General features: G+C 33.6%; 1 protein-coding gene across 1 annotated transcript; it reads left to right on the forward strand.

Moving 5' to 3' along the window:
* Nucleotides 1-11,018: 11,018 nt before the first annotated feature.
* Nucleotides 11,019-15,866, forward strand: LOC119610239. The gene has a single exon (XM_037965375.1). The coding sequence runs from the start codon at nt 11,019-11,021 to the stop codon at nt 15,864-15,866; it is 4,848 nt and encodes a 1,615-aa protein (XP_037821303.1).
* The last annotated feature ends 1,444 nt before the right edge of the window (nt 15,867-17,310 follow it).

Here is a 17,310-nt window from a genome sequence, read left to right on the forward strand (position 1 = left end):
AGTGGAGGTCTACTGTCTAATGTTGGTGTGGTCTATTTTCATCTATACGTTTTATTAATCTCATCTATGCGTTTATTAATTGGATATTTATAAAATTTGTTGTTTGTATTTACTTAGATATGAGGGCAGTAGTTAAACTTTAAAAAACACAAAACTGCTATTGCGATCTAATGACTTATGCCTCCTCCTCCTCCGAATTATACAAAGTAAATTATCTTCTTTATAAAATTTAAGTGCAAATGTAAACCCATCAAATATTCTGCCGCCTTTATGTCTATAATCATTTATAAAAATATTTTCTTATTCTCATTCCGTTCATCATTCTCATACTTCATTTCATTTTTTTTTTTAATTTTTAATCCTTTTTAATTAAAAATCATTTTCTTACTTTTTAAATCTTCTGACAGTAACTACTTCAACATTATTTTTTACCACATATAAATGGCTCTTAAAAGTTAAAAGCGAAAAAGAGGCCTGTTATAAACTGACTCCCTCGTGCTTACTTACTGCGTTGATGTAAATGTCTTTTAGAAAAAAGTTTAAAAGATTTAATATTGTTAAGTAAAACGCGTTTGGTTAATATTGTTGCTGATAGTCCTGCTGCTGTTGTTGTTGTTGGTAAGTAATACTTGTGTATTTGTTTTTTTAATTTTTAAAGCAGCCATTAACCCTTTACACTTAATAGCTGTTATTTTCATTTCCTCCCACTTATGTATGTATGTTTCGTGTTGTGGGTGGTTTTACTGCCTTTTGCCTTATGTTCTGTTTTCTTCTCCAGCTACTGCTCTTGCTTTTTACTTTTTCCGTTTATGTTAGACATTTATATTCATAATTTACTTGGTGAAATTATGACCATTAAAAAAATTAATTTTCACTTAAAAGTTGCTTTAATTGTTTATGAGTTGGTATGTGTTAGCAAAAAAACGCAGAATGGTGTAGTGAGGGGATTTTTTAACGGAAATGTCTACATGTTTAGATATGTATGTATATTGTAGTTGTTGTTAGCGGTGTGCTTTTAAGCTGTTATAGGAACATGTTGTTTCTACATCCCTTAAGCATATTTTCTGTTTAATTGATTATTATAATAAGCCCTCTTAACACACCCTGCTTTTGCTATAACATTACTTGCATTGACTGCTACTTGTATTTCATTACAATGTAACTTCAAATACTGCTTACTAGCAATTTTCTTTATTTACATGTTACACAATTTTTCTCTAACAGTTACAGTATTTTTGTGACTTAAACTTAGTGTTGTTAAATTTCGCCTTTGGTTAGATTTTAGCTTTTAATCGCATTGCTGTGTGTAGTGGTCGCCTGTCTAAAATGTTTTGAAATTTAATATCTTGATAATTCATTATGCGCGTCACTTCCTTTCTCTGGTTGCTATTGGTTTATGTATTGAGTAGCTTTAGGCCCAACACTCTGGACTATTTGTTTCCTTTTAAATATATTTTATTTGCCAGCTAAATATATGTAAACAATTTATTACTTTTTGGTACCAAAATAGTCTATTACTAAATGACTTTTGATATGTTTGTGCTAAATCATGCAGAAGTCGTATATGTTTAGAGAATAATTTTCATTCGATTTTTAGACCTACGTTTTTTTTTTTTTAAATGGGAAAAAAGGAGACTTGACTGAACTGCACTAGAAACTGAACTAAACTGAACTAGAAATGAACTAGAACGAAACTTAGAACCTGCAAACTAGAACTTGAACTAGAACTGAACTAGAACTGAACTAGACTGAACTAGAACTGAACTAGAACTGAACTACTGAACTAGAATGAACTAGAACTGAACTAGAACTAAACTAGAACTGAACTAGAACTGAACTAGAACTGAACTAGAACTGAACTAGAACTAACTAGAACTGAACTAGAACTGAACTAGAACTGAACTAGAACTGAACTAGAACTGAACTAGAACTGAACTAGAACTGAACTAGAACTGAACTAGAACTGAACTAGAACTGAACTAGAACTGAACTAGAACTGAACTAGAAACTGAACGAACTGAACTAGAACTGAAACTGAACTAGAACTGAACTAGAACTGAACTAGAACTGAACTAGAACTGAACTAGAACTGAACTAGAACTGAACTAGAACTGAACTAGAACTGAACTAGAACTGAACTGAAACTGACTAGAACTGAACTAGAACTGAACTAGAACTGAACTAGAACTGAACTAGAGAACTGAACTAGAACTGAACTAGAACTGAACTAGAACTGAACTAGAACTGAACTAGAACTGAACTAGAACTGAACTAGAACTGAACTAGAACTGAACTGAACTAGAACTAAACTAGAACTGAACTAGAACTGAACTAGAACTGAACTAGAACTGAACTAGAACTGAACTAGAACTGAACTAGAACTGAACTAGAACTGAACTAGAACTGAACTAGAACTGAACTAGAACTGAACTAGAACTGAACTAGAACTGAACTAGAACTGAACTAGAACTGAACTAGAACTGAACTAGATGAACTAGAAACTGAACTAGAACTGAACTAGAACTGAACTAGAACTAAACTAGAACTGAACTAGAACTGAACTAAACTGAACTAGAACTGAACTAGAACTGAACTAGAACTGAACTAGAACTGAACTAGAACTGAACTAGAACTGAACTAGAACTGAACTAGAACTGAACTAGAACTGAACTAGAACTGAACTAGAACTGAACTAGAACTGAACTAGAACTGAACTAGAACTGAAACTAGAACTGAACTAGAACTGAACTAGAACTGAACTAGAACTGAACTAGAACTGAACTAGAACTGAACTAGAACTGAACTAGACTAACTAGAACTGACTAGAACTGAACTAGAACTGAACTAGAACTGAACTAGAACTGAACTTTACTTATTCCAAGAAAGGTAATGCCATCAATTCTCCCCTACTTCTTTGTATTCCCTTGCATCTATGTATTTATGCAAAGGAAAAATTAAAAACAAAATCCTAAAACTATTTGTATTTTGTTATACTCTAATAAGAAAACTGCAAAAAAACTCCTCACATACATACATATACAGAAGCATATAAAACCACACAAGAGAAAACTCATTTTTGCCCATGTGAACTTTAGCCACAGTTTGACATTTTGCGCCGTATGGTCTTAATTTTTTTGTTGTTGCTGCAAATTGTTGTTATTGCTAGCATTCCTTTTTTGTTTAAATTTGATATTTGTTTTTAGTTTTATTAAGATTTTTTCACTGTTCGCAGTGTGCATTACGTTCAAGTTAAAATACTGGGGAAAAACAAAAGATTTACAATTTTTTTTACTGTATATTTTTTAGAGACTGGCATTTATGGTGGAAAGAAAAAACTGAACACGGAACCAACAAACGAACTTTGGAGAATTCTCGTTGCACTTGGCTGCCAATTGCAACTGTCATTTTGTTTAAGCAAAACTTGGTTGAGAGAGTTGCAAAAAAAAGGATTTCTAAATATAAATAGAGAGATTTTCCTTTGGGAAAATGTAGTGTTGTACCCAAGAAAATAGTAAAAATACATGTATGAATTCTATAGAATATATTATGTCAAACTTTTTTAACTATTGAATATTTTAAGGTATTAATGAAATTAAAACAATAATTAATCTACCGCTTTTCTTGAGTTTTGGAAAGAAATAAAAGTGATCACAGATTTTCATTCTTTTGGCCCTAACGCTTATAGTTTAGCCAGAAAATGGACTTTTATGTTTTCACTCAAAAATCGAGATTTCTTAAGAAATAAAAGTGATCACGGATTTTCATTCTTTTGGCCCTAGCGCTTATAGTTTAGCCAGAAAATGGACTATTCTGTTTTCACTCAAAAATCGAGTTTTAGTAGGAAATAAAAATGATCACTCAATAATTGAGTTTTAATAGAGAATAAAAGTGATCACAGATTTTCATTCTTTTGGCGCTTATAGTTATAGCTTAGCCAGAAAATGGACTTTTATGTTTTCACTCAAAAATCGAGTTTTAATAGAGAATAAAAGTGATCACAGATTTTCATTCTTTTAGCCCTAGCGCTTATAGTTTAGCCAGAAAATGGACTTTTATGTTTTCACTCAAAAATCGAGTTTTAGTAGGAAATAAAAGTGATCACAGATTTTCATTCTTTTGGCCCTAGCGCTTATAGTTTAACCAGAAAATGGACCTTTATGTTTTCACTCAAAAATCGAGTTTTAATAGAGAATAAAAGTGATCACAGATTTTCATTCTTTTGGCCCTAGCGCTTATAGTTTAGCCAGAACATGGACTTTTATGTTTTCACTCAAAAATCGAGTTTTAGTAGGAAATAAAAGTGATCACAGATTTTCATTCTTTTGGCCCTAGCGCTTATAGTTTAGCCAGAAAATGGACTTTTATGTTTTCACTTAAAAATCGAGTTTTAGTAGGAAATAAAAGTGATCACAGATTTTCATTCTTTTGGCCCTAGCGCTTATAGTTTAGCCAGAAAATGGACTTTTACGTTTTCACTCAAAAATCGAGTTTTAGTAGGAAATAAAAGTGATCACAGATTTTCACTTTTATTTCCTACGCTTATAGTTTAGCCAGAAATTGGACTTTTATGTTTTCACTCAAAATTCGAGTTTTAGTAAGAAATAAAAGTGATCACAGATTTTCATTCTTTTGGCCCTAGCTAGCGCTTATAGTTTAGCCGGAAAATGGACTTTTATGTTTTCACTCTAAAATCGAGTTTTAATAGAGAATAAAAGTGATCACGGATTTTCATTCTTTTGGCCCTAGCGCTTATAGTTTAGCCGGAAAATGGACTTTTATGTTTTCACTCAAAAATTGGGTTTTAGTAGGAAATAAAAGTGATCACGGATTTTCATTCTTTTGGCCCTAGAGCTTATAGTTTAGCCAGAAAATGGACTTTTATGTTTTCACTCAAAAATCGAGTTTTAATAGAGAATAAAAGTGATCACAGATTTTCATTCTTTTGGTCCTAGCGCCTATAGTTTAGCCAGAAAATGGACTTTTATGTTTTCACTCAAATTTCGAGTTTTAGTAGGAAATAAAAGTGATCACGGATTTTCATTCTTTTGGCCCTAGAGCTTATAGTTTAGCCAGAAAATGGACTTTTATGTTTTCACTCAAAAATCGAGAATTTTAAGAAATAAAAGTGATCAGGGATTTTCATTCTTTTGACCCTAGCGCTTATAGTTTAGCCAGAAAATAAACTTTTATGTTTTCACTCAAATTTCGAGTTTTATTAGGAAATAAAAGTGATCACAGATTTTCATTCTTTTGGCCCTAGCGCCTATAGCTTAGCCAGAAAATGGACTTTTATGTTTTCACTCAAAAATCGAGTTTTAGAGGAAATAAATGTGATTACAGATTTTCATTCTTTTGGCCCTAGCGCTTATAGTTTTGCCAGAAAATGGACTTTTATGTTTTCACTCAAAAATCGAGTTTTAGTAGGAAATAAAAGTGATCACGGATTTTCATTCTTTTGGCCCTAGCGCTTATAGTTTAGCCAGAAAATGGACTTTTATGATTTCACTCAAAAATCGAGTTTTAATAGAGAATAAAAGTGATCACAGATTTTCATTCTTTTGGCCCTAGCGCTTATAGTTTAGACAGAAAATGGACTTTTATGTTTTCACTCAAAAATCAAGATTTAGTAGGAAATAAAAGTGATCACAGATTTTCATTCTTTTGGCCCTAGCGCTTATAGTTTAGCCAGAAAATGGACTTTTATGTTTTCACTCAAAAATCGAGTTTTAGTAGGAAATAAAAGTGATCACAGATTTTCATTCTTTTGGCCCTAGCGCTTATAGTTTAGCCAGAAAATGGACTTTTATGTTTTCACTCAAAAATCGAGTTTTAATAGAGAATAAAAGTGATCACGGATTTTCACTCTTTTGGCCCTAGCGCTTATAGTTTAGCCAGAAAATGGACTTTTATGTTTTCACTCAAAAATCGAGATTTAGTAGGAAATAAAATTGATCACAGATTTTCATTCTTTTGGCCCTAGTGCTTATAGTTTAGCCAGAAAATGGACTTTTATGTTTTCACTCAAAAATCGAGTTTTAGTAGGAAATAAAATTGATCACATATTTTCATTCTTTTGGCCCTAGTGCTTATAGTTTAGCCAGAAAATGGACTTTTATATTTTCACTCAAAAATCGAGTTTTAATAGAGAATAAAAGTGATCACGGATTTTCATTCTTTTGCCCTAGCGCTTGTAGTTTTGCCAGAAAATGGACTTTTATGTTTTCACTTAGACAGAAAATGGACTTATATGTTTTCACTCAAAAATCGAGTTTTAATAGAGAATAAAAGTGATCACAGATTTTAATTTTTTTGTCCCTAGCGCTTACAGTTTAGCCAGAAAATGGACTTTTATGTTTTCACTCAAAAATCGAGTTTTAGTAGGAAATAAAAGTGATCACGGATTTTCATTCTTTTGGCCCTAGCGCTTATAGTTTAGATAGAAAATGGACTTTCATGTTTTCACTCAAAAATCGAGTTTTAATTGAGAATAAAAGTGATTACAGATTTTCACTCTTTTGGCCCTAGCGCTTATAGTTTAGCCAGAAAATGGACTTTTATGTTTTCACTTAAAAATCGAGATTTCTTAAAAGTGATCACAGATTTTCATTCTTTTGACCATAGCACTTATAGTTTAGCCAGAAAAGGGACTTTTATGTTTTCACTCAAAAATCGAGTTTAAATAGAGAATAAAAGTGATCACAGATTTTCATTCTTTTGGCCCTAGCGCTTATAGTTTAGCCAGAAAATGGACTTTTATGTTTTCACTCAAAAATCGAGTTTTAGTAGGAAATAAAAGTGATCACAGATTTTCATTCTTTTGGCCCTAGCGCTTATAGTTTAGACAGAAAATGGACTTTTATGTTTTCACTCAAAAATCAAGATTTAGTAGGAAATAAAAGTGATCACAGATTTTCATTCTTTTGGCCCTAGCGCTTATAGTTTTGCCAGAAAATGGACTTTTATGTTTTCACTCAAAAATCGAGTTTTAGTAGGAAATAAAAGTGATCACAGATTTTCATTCTTTTGGCCCTAGCGCTTATAGTTTAGCCATCAAAACTCAAAAATCGAGTTTTAATAGAGAATAAAAGTGATCACAGATTTTCATTCTTTTGGCCCTAGCGCTTATAGTTTAGCCAGAAAATGGACTTTTATGTTTTCATTCAAAAATCGAGTTTTAGTAGGAAATAAAAGTGATCACAGATTTTCATTCTTTTGGCCCTATAGTTTAGACAGAAAATGGACTTTTATGTTTTCACTCAAAAATCAAGATTTAGTAGGAAATAAAAGTGATCACAGATTTTCATTCTTTTGGCCCTAGCGCTTATAGTTTAGCCAGAAAATGGACTTTTATGTTTTCACTCAAAAATCGAGTTTTAGTAGGAAATAAAAGTGATCACAGATTTTCATTCTTTTGGCCCTAGCGCTTATAGTTTAGCCAGAAAATGGACTTTTATGTTTTCACTCAAAAATCAAGATTTAGTAGGAAATAAAAGTGATCACAGATTTTCATTCTTTTGGCCCTAGCGCTTATAGTTTAGCCAGAAAATGGACTTTTATGTTTTCACTCTGTTTATGTTAAATTAGAACATTTATTTTTTTATAATCTAAAGAATTATTATGCCCTTATATTTGTGCCCTTGAGTGTGTCTTTATTATGCTTTCCATATTGGAAAGTAATATTTACTCTACTTCTCTCTTAATGATTATCTGAGCTTATTACTTATAATTATTATAAACCTAGTTTAGTGTGAAAAAAAACCCTGATGACAGAGGTAAACCCCGTCGGAATAAAATATTGAATTATTAAAAATAAAACTCCTAATTTTTTTGTTTGTCTTTGGTGATATTTTATACAATATAATTATTTTTCAATCCACCCCCTAAACATTTTTTTGGTCCGTACGAGCCGGATTTGAAAAATTATATTGCGTAAAATATGTATACAGTAGTTTTCCGATTTAACGACCATTCAATTCTACGAACATCGCATTTAACGAACAAGCTAATTTTTCCTATTGACTACCTTAAATAACGAACAAAACTTGTTTTTGTACTCTGTTTAACGAACTAATAAAAATATTATTATTTAAATGAAGATAAAATGACATTATCAAAAATAACAAATAACCTAAGTTGTAGCAAAAAACTATACCGTTGTTTTAAGCGGTGCTTTTATACCCAAAACTGTAACACATTCTGGGTTCTTATTAAATTTGTAGCTTTAGGGACGGACATAGCTACTATGTCCGTCCGTCCTTCAGATAATGACTTTAACGCTCATTACTCGGTTAACAATACGAGTACGCCTATGAAATTCGATACAAACATGTTCTATACTAACCGAAATCTCTAACAAATTTTAAGGGAATCGGTCCATAATTGACCTTACCCTCCATATCAGGCCCCCTTAAGAAAATTACTTCAACGCTCATTACTCGCTTAAAAATACGAGAATAGCGATGAACTTGGAGAAATAACTTTAACGCTCATGACTGAATTAAAAATACAGCGATGAAATTCGACACAAATATGGTTTGAAGGTGGGTATATAAGATTCAGAATTTTGTGTTTTGTGCTATTTTTATAGAAAAAGAATTCATTTTTATAAAATACATTTAAAAAATATTTTATGTACCTATTTTTAATTATTTTCCTACCAAAAACCCACGTTTTAGTTAGTACTGCATATAACGAACTTTTCAATTTTACGAACAGGCCTGACAACATATGAGTTCGTTAAATCGGAAAACTACTGTATTTGCAGACACCTTAATTGTGATAGAAATATATGGTACTGATTCCCTTTGGATCTGGAGCATTCTGAAAACCAACAAGTGAATCCCCAAAGAAATTCTTAGTAAAACTCCAAAAGAAGAAAAAAAAAAAAACGTTTAAACAGCAAGTAATTAAATAGATATTCAAGTAAAAAACTTAAAAAAGGTATGTAAGAAAAAATTTTGTTAAAAAAAAAAAAAGGGTTATTTAAAACAATATAAAAAAAAAACAACAGCAAGAAGAAAGATTTAAATATGTATGTACATGAATATTTATTTGGTCATCTATGTACACACTTGGCAAACAGTTATATTTTCTTCGCCGATAAAAAATCCCTTGTTTAAATGAAACGAGATCCACTTAGAAATTAACATATAAACATTTTAATATTTAACAGAGTAAAATCCAATCTTAGTATTGCAACATTTCTTCTGAAAGTTGCTCAACATTTCAGATACAATCCTATTAAAGTAAATTTAAAAGTGTCATACCGTAGAGAGAGAGAGAGAGAGAGAAGTGAAGAAAAACTTAAAGTGTCATACATTTACTCAAATTTAATTGTCCATTGCAACAAATTTAAAAGAGTGGTGTTAGTTTATTCTTGTTTAATAAAGAAAGAGCAAATTTAATAAAGTAAATAAATCACTCAAGAGTATTTGCACAAATAATCTTTAATAGTCTCTTAGTAATGATCAATACTATTAACCCTTTGTGAGATGAAATAATCAGTCAACATCAGACTCCAATCTACATCGAAAAATTAAATGTTAATAATAATCTAACAATTTGAAGTTTTGAAAGTCTAAATGAAAATTTAATTTGTTTTCTTCCTGAATTAAAAAAAAAGAAAAAAAAGGATTAAAATAATTTTTATATTCAAATATAATGAATGGTGAAAAAAAAAAATTTCGATAACAATAAATATCAAGAATAATTTCAAACTTTACTGATAAATATCACAAACGATGAATTTGTTTTTTGATTTAAACGGAAAATAAGAGAAAAATTTTATTTTCAATACCGAAATATCTTGACATCTCTTTTTTTTTACGAAATATATGCTTTATTAACAAGAATATTAAAAACTTGTTTTTAAATTATTGAATTACGATTCCTTTTTAAAGTTTATTTACATTTGTATTTCATAAGCTTTATTCTTTGCTAAATTCTTTTAAGGAGAGTTTTATTGATCATGATAGTCTACATATCTGGTTTAAACCTAGCTTAATCGTAGTTGTGTGTATTTCAGTAATCAGTTAATTTGTTTATTATCTTGGTTTAACCGAGTATTATTGGCCAGTTAAACCTAAGTTATCAGCGTCAATACAGATTGAGGAAAAACAATTAAAATAACGAAACGGAATAAGAAAACTTATTTTTTATTAAGTTACTAGTAATTTTTTTGATTTGTTGTTTATTATTTATGTTTTTTGACGGAAAAGTTGGCAATACTAACAAAGTTAACTGCTCTTAACTCCATTACTGAAAAACCCAATCATCGGTTATTTTCCGCCTAAATTTGTTCCGAGTTTAACAGCAAGTTAAACCACACTTAACTGAGTAATAAAATTATTTACGTTGAACTTTACTTTTGCTACCTTAGATAACCCAACGACCAATTAGGTAAAATTTTGCATTTTTGTTTGTAGTACGGTGGACTTTGTGGACTCAAATATCATACATTTCACCCTATTTTGTTTCTTTTGGATTAGTGATCTAGTTTAAGCTTTACGATCGGCGTCGTTGGCACCTTAAAGAACACTCATTTTGCTCTGTTTTTGTTTGTTCTTCATAATTTTGTTCATTATGTCTGATTTGAACGCATTTATCAGAGCATCGGACCGTGTGGTTCAATTTTACGCTTATTTTTCTGCAATTCCTCAGGATGAGCACACTATACATACCTTAGAGGTGCAAAAAGATGAAATTACTCACTTATGGTCTTCTCTTCGAACAGTGTACGATTCTCTTTTAAGTCAACTTGAATCTGATGATTCTGATGTATCCTTAACGACTGTTCAAAACAAATTCTTTGTTGCCTATGACGCACACCTCAAATGTCTTTCAAGGGCAAATGAGCTCCTTGATCAAATCAGTAATAAGGCAACTACTTTTGTAGATAACATAGAGCTTCGGAATCTACAAACTCCAAATATCTCGTTGCCACCCTGTGACACAGATGTCTTCTATGTGACACAGATGTCTTCTATGGAGATTACGTCTCCTGGCCTTCGTTCAGAGATATGTTCTCTGCCCTATATAGGAATAACCCCCGTTTATCCCCCGTTGAGAAACTTTATCATCTCCTTAAGAAGACTCAAAACGAAGCTCGTGATATAGTAAAATCATGTCCATTGACCAACGCAGGTTTTGAGATGGCATGGAAAAATCTTGTTGAAAGATACGAAAACAAAGAAGTTCTTCTTAACGCCCAATTAAAGCTACTTTTTAGTTTAACCCCTATTCAAAAGGAATCGGGAAACAGTATAAACACTCTTCAGCGTACAATCAATGATTGTATAACAAATCTATCCATGCTCGATATAGAAACGGATAAATGGGATGTAATTTTTGTTTATCTGTGTTCCACTTGCCTTCCAGATGTTACACTAGATTTATGGAAACAACACCACAGATCCACTAATGGCCTACCAACTTGGAAGCAAATGAACGAATTCCTAACCTCTAGATATCAGACTTTAGAGTCCTTTGCGGATATTAGATCTTCCAAACCTCATAATACTACAGTTAAGAATAATTCTCCTCAAAAACCGCACACTTCTCGTGATGTTAAGAAGTTTAATACTTATCATACCAACGTAGCACCCAATAAGTCAGTTAATAAACCTACAAAATGTTGCCTTTGTTCCGATTTCCACTCTCTTCAAAAATGTCCAACGTTTTTAAAAATGTCTGTAGAAGACCGCTCATCTATAGTCAGAAATCAGAAACGTTGCTTTAATTGCTTAGCCTGTTCACACGACTATAAAAAATGTTTAAGCAAATTTGTCTGTCTTTATTGCAAGCAGAAACACCACACCCTACTTCACCGCACATTGAACACATCAAAGAATAATCAACCCCAAGATAGTGGTCAGAACACTCAAGATAAGACAAATCCTCCTACTCTAACTAATCATATTGATACGCCATCCACATCTACTGCTGCGGCAGCCCAAAATCGTCAAACCTTTTCAACTCGTTTACAGTCCACTCAAGCTAAGTTTATACTTCTTGGAACTGCTTCAGTCGATGTGTGTGTTGGGGATGTTAGATTAAGAGTTCGTGCTCTTATAGATCCTGCCTCAGAAGCTTCCTTTGTTTCATCTTCTCTTAAAAGGAGACTCTCGTTGCCGTCTCGATTCTCTGAAACACAAGTCACTGGTCTAAACGAAGCCATAACTGCCACATCCAGTCAAGTTTGTTCACTTTTAATCAGCTCTCCCATCGATAAGAATTTTTCAATTAAAGTTAATGCATTTGTTGTCCGTAAACTTACTGGTGAACTACCCTACCACTCCATTCTCTCAACAGTTAGAAATAAATTTAACGGTTTGCAATTAGCAGACACCGGGCTACAGAAAAGTAGCCCAGTTGATTTACTTTTAGGTGGTGATATATACCCACAAGTTCTTAAAGAGGGAGTTAAATGGGAAAATGATCATAATTTAGTCGCACAAAAGACAGTTTTTGGATGGGTTGTGACTGGCCAGATTGGTTCTTCAACTCCATGTCGAACAGTTTCTTCTTTTTACAACGAAGTTGACCTCAATCTTCAATTGACACGTTTTTGGGAACTGGAGGAGGTTCAAGAAGCGAGTCGTATGTCAGATGAAGATCGATATTGTGAGAAATTATACGAAAGAACAACTTACAGAAATAAAGAGGGAAGATTTGTAGTTTCTCTTCCGTTTAAAAAAGAATTTCCGGTTGAACAAAATCTAGGCAACTCTCGTGATACCGCTATAGCACAATACCTTCGTAATGAAGCTCGTCTGGTAAAACAATCCTCCACAAAAAACGATTATGACAAGGTTATTTCGGAATATCTAACCCTTCACCACATGGTAAAAGTTCATCCTGACTTATCGGCAAACCCTAACACTTCGTACTATCTCCCCCACCATGCGGTAATAAAACCAGATAGTACAACCACTAAACTTCGAGTTGTCTTTAACGCGTCAAATCCCTCATCTAGTGGCGTAAGTCTTAACGATATTTTATACGCTGGTCCTGTTCTACAGGCTGATCTAACGATTCTCATTCTAAGGTGGCGACTATTCCGTTACGTCTTTAATGCCGATATCGAGAAAATGTATCGGCAGATTCTTATTGACAAGACTCAAACCCCATTTCAGCGCATTATATTTCGACAATCACCCGATGATCAGTTAAGTGACTTTGAAATGCTCACAGTGACCTTTGGCGTCAATTGTGCCCCATATTTGGCTATAAGAACTCTGCTGGAGCTAGCTAAACAATGTGAAACTGATTTCCCCATGGTTTCCGACATTTTGAGAAATTATATGTACGTAGATGATGTTCTATTTGGGTCTCATGATTTGAGCACCGCTCTCCAAGCTCGCAAAGATCTTACTCAAGTTCTAAATACTGCCGGTTTTTCACTCAGAAAGTGGACAGCTAACCACAAGCGTCTCCTACAAGATTTACCACCAAAATATCTTCTAGATTCCAATTTTTTAAAGTTATCAGATTCCTGCACATCAAAAACTTTAGGTCTGAGATGGAATGCAGGAAATGATTGTTTTTACTTCAAACCCTTTCAATTTTCAACGGAAAATATTTTCACTAAAAGAGTTGTCTTGTCCCAAATAGCGAAACTTTTTGATCCCGCCGGTTGGCTTGCCCCTAAGATAATTGTTGCAAAAATAATAATGCAACAAATCTGGAAAGATAATACTGCATGGGACGAAGAAATTGCGCCATCTACTTTAACGCAGTGGCAGGCATTCCTCGACGATTATTCGAATTTAGAACATATACAAATACCCCGTTATATTGACTTTGATCCATCATTTTCCATTGAATTGCACGGATTCTGTGATGCATCCGAAGTAGCATACGCGGCTACTTTATATCTTCGGGCCGAAAGTCCAAAGGGACAAGTTTACACGCATCTTTTGGCAGCCAAGACAAAGGTAGCACCCGTTAAGTTCGTAACACTTCCCCGAAAAGAACTTTGTGGCGCAGAATTAATGGCAAGAATGTTCAAATCAATACGATCGCAATTGGATATTGGAAGTAATCGTGTCTATATGTGGACTGACTCCACTATAGTTCTATCATGGCTGCAAAAACCCCCGAGTCACTGGAAGACATTTGTAGCAAATAGAGTCTCTTCTATAATTGATAAAGTAGGAAAAGATGTATGGTTTCACGTTGATTCGAAAAATAATCCAGCAGATCTAGCGTCTCGTGGTATCACAGCTAGAGATTTAATTCAGAATTCTTTGTGGTGGCATGGACCCTCGTGGCTTCAAATGCAACATTCAACATGGCCATCTTCCATTCCCGATTTAGAAACCCAAGAGGAAATGAAACCAATTAAAGTTCATGCTAATCTGGTGACCACATGTGACATCTTGAATAGGTTTTCCGACCTCTCAAGGGCTATGCGAGTTCTTTGTTATGTATTTCGTTTCTTCCACAAAATCTCCCCTTCTCACAATTATCATTATGAGTCAAAAGACCTGCTTCAATCTGAGATGAAACATGTGAAACAACGGTTAGTCATAATGTGTCAAAAACTTCATTTTCCAGAGTACGAAGTTTTAGCTCGTGGTTTATCAGTATCTAGAAAAAGCAATCTTCTAGCTTTAAACCCTTTTATCGACCTTGAAGGAACAATGAGAGTAAATGGTCGACTCTCTCAATCCCCGACACTTACATACGATGAAAGATTCCCCAAAATTTTGCCTTACAATGGTAAATTTACCAGATTATATCTTGAATTGATTCATAAATCTTCCATGCACGGAGAAAACTCTGTTTTATTGCGGCTAATGCGAATTGAATACTGGGTACCGAAGCTTAAAAACTTAACGAAGTTGATTGTTCACAACTGTAAAGACTGTATACTGCAAAGGCATATACGAAGTAAACAAATCATGGGTATGCTCCCACCTGAACGTACTACTCTCTCACGCCCCTTTACAAACACTGGTGTCGATTTTGCCGGGCCTTTTGACCTCAAGTCTTATGTTGGTCGCGGTTGTAAGGTAACAAAAAGCTACGTTCTTGTCTTTGTTTGTTTTTCAACGAAAGCAATACACTTAGAACTTACCAGTGAGATATCTACCCCTGCCTTTATGGCAGCTTTCTCTCGGTTTTTCTCTCGTAGAGGTTGTCCACATGTAATGTTTTCCGATAATGGCACTGCTTTTGTTGGAGCTGCCAATATTCTTGCTCGAGACAGAGATAATTTTCTTTCCCTTGTGCGTCAGGGACTCTTAAGTCAATTTGCTTTTCAATCCATCGACTGGCGATTCATACCTCCTGGTGCTCCACATATGGGTGGATTGTGGGAAGCAGGTGTAAAGAGTTTTAAGACCCACCTTAAAAAAGTAACTCACGCCCAGACTTTTACGTACGAAGAGTTTTCTACAATGCTTATTCGAATCGAAGCGTGTTTAAATTCACGCCCCCTTAGTCCAATGACTGAAAATCCTTCAGATATTAACGCTCTAACGCCTGGCCATTTTCTCATTGGAGCTCCACTTTTAGCGCCCGCTGAACCTGACTCTTCCCAACAATCCCTAAGCTATATAAATCGATGGCAAAAACTTAAGGTTCTGCACCACCATTTTGCACTTAGATGGAAAGAAGAGTACTTAAAGGAGCTACATAAGCGGATTAAATGGCAGTACCCTCAAAGAGATTTCGCTGTTAATGATTTGGTTGTAGTTAGACGTGATAATTTACCTCCAAATCAGTGGCGTCTAGGGCGTATAGAAAAGGTTATTTGTGGACCTGACTCGAAAGTTAGAGTTTGCGAAGTGCGTACATCTAATGGCCTAGTAACGCGTCCAATTGTTAAATTAGTTTTATTACCCCCATTTGAACAGCCATAATCTAAATAATTTATCTTTTCAGCAACCATGTCTACTATGCCCCGACGTTTAAGGATCAACCGTAACTCCAACAATGATGTCCCTACGAGTCACAGAGAAAACGCCCTAGTTGTCCGTACCAGGAAACTTAAGGATTGTCGCTACTGTAACATGGATCATCCCTTAAGGAAATGCCTAAGGTTTAAGCGACTATCGGTACGAGAGCGTTGGAATGTTGTTCGCAAGTACCGATATTGTATCAATTGCCTTGCTCACTCGCATTTTGTAAAGGATTGCCGTTGTCGTGATAGATGTCGAGAATGTCTTTCTGAACACCATACGCTCCTACATACTTTCAGAGCAAACAGTCGCCGGCACCGACGAAATAACCAGCTTCAACAAAATAGTAAACGACAACAACAATATAACCGGCAACGATCCTTACAAACTCAAAATCGCTACACCTTAAACACCAATGGTTCCGCACTAGGCACGTCTGCATCTGGTCCTACAATTGTGATCAACGTCACACCTAAATAAATCATATCTCAACTTATGTTTATTTTTTTTTGTATAACACACCTGAATTATGTTTATCTCGTAGATATATTGATTAACATATATATCTTTTCATAAAGAAAATCTCTTCAACATATATTTTTACTTCTTCTATATACATATATATATATATATATTTAATGCAAAATTAATTATGTACTAAAGATATATTACAACACTCTCCCCCCTAATTTTTTTGAAGTTGCAATCCTGCAAGGGGGGCGGGATGTTTATGTTAAATTAGAACATTTATTTTTTTATAATCTAAAGAATTATTATGCCCTTATATTTGTGCCCTTGAGTGTGTCTTTATTATGCTTTCCATATTGGAAAGTAATATTTACTCTACTTCTCTCTTAATGATTATCTGAGCTTATTACTTATAATTATTATAAACCTAGTTTAGTGTGAAAAAAAACCCTGATGACAGAGGTAAACCCCGTCGGAATAAAATATTGAATTATTAAAAATAAAACTCCTAATTTTTTTGTTTGTCTTTGGTGATATTTTATACAATATAATTATTTTTCAATCCACCCCCTAAACACACTCAAAAATCAAGATTTAGTAGGAAATAAAAGTGATCACAGATTTTCATTCTTTTGACCCTAGCGCTTGTAGTTTAGCCAGAAAATGGACTTTTATGTTTTCACTCAAAAATCGAGTTTTAATAGAGAATAAAAGTGATCACGGATTTTCATTCTTTTGGCCCTAGCGCTTATAGTTTAGCCAGAAAATGGACTTTTATGTTTTCACTCAAAAATCGAGTTTTAATAGAGAATAAAAGTGATCACGGATTTTCATTCTTTTGGCCCTAGCGCTTATAGTTTAGCCAGAAAATGGACTTTTATGTTTTCACTCAAAAATCGAGTTTTAATAGAGAATAAAAGTGATCACGGATTTTCAT

Source organism: Lucilia sericata, unplaced genomic scaffold (assembly GCF_015586225.1).
Source record: "Lucilia sericata isolate MDLA Ls3-8-SP2 unplaced genomic scaffold, ASM1558622v1 Contig001143F_arrow, whole genome shotgun sequence".
Classification (NCBI taxonomy): domain Eukaryota; kingdom Metazoa; phylum Arthropoda; class Insecta; order Diptera; family Calliphoridae; genus Lucilia; species Lucilia sericata.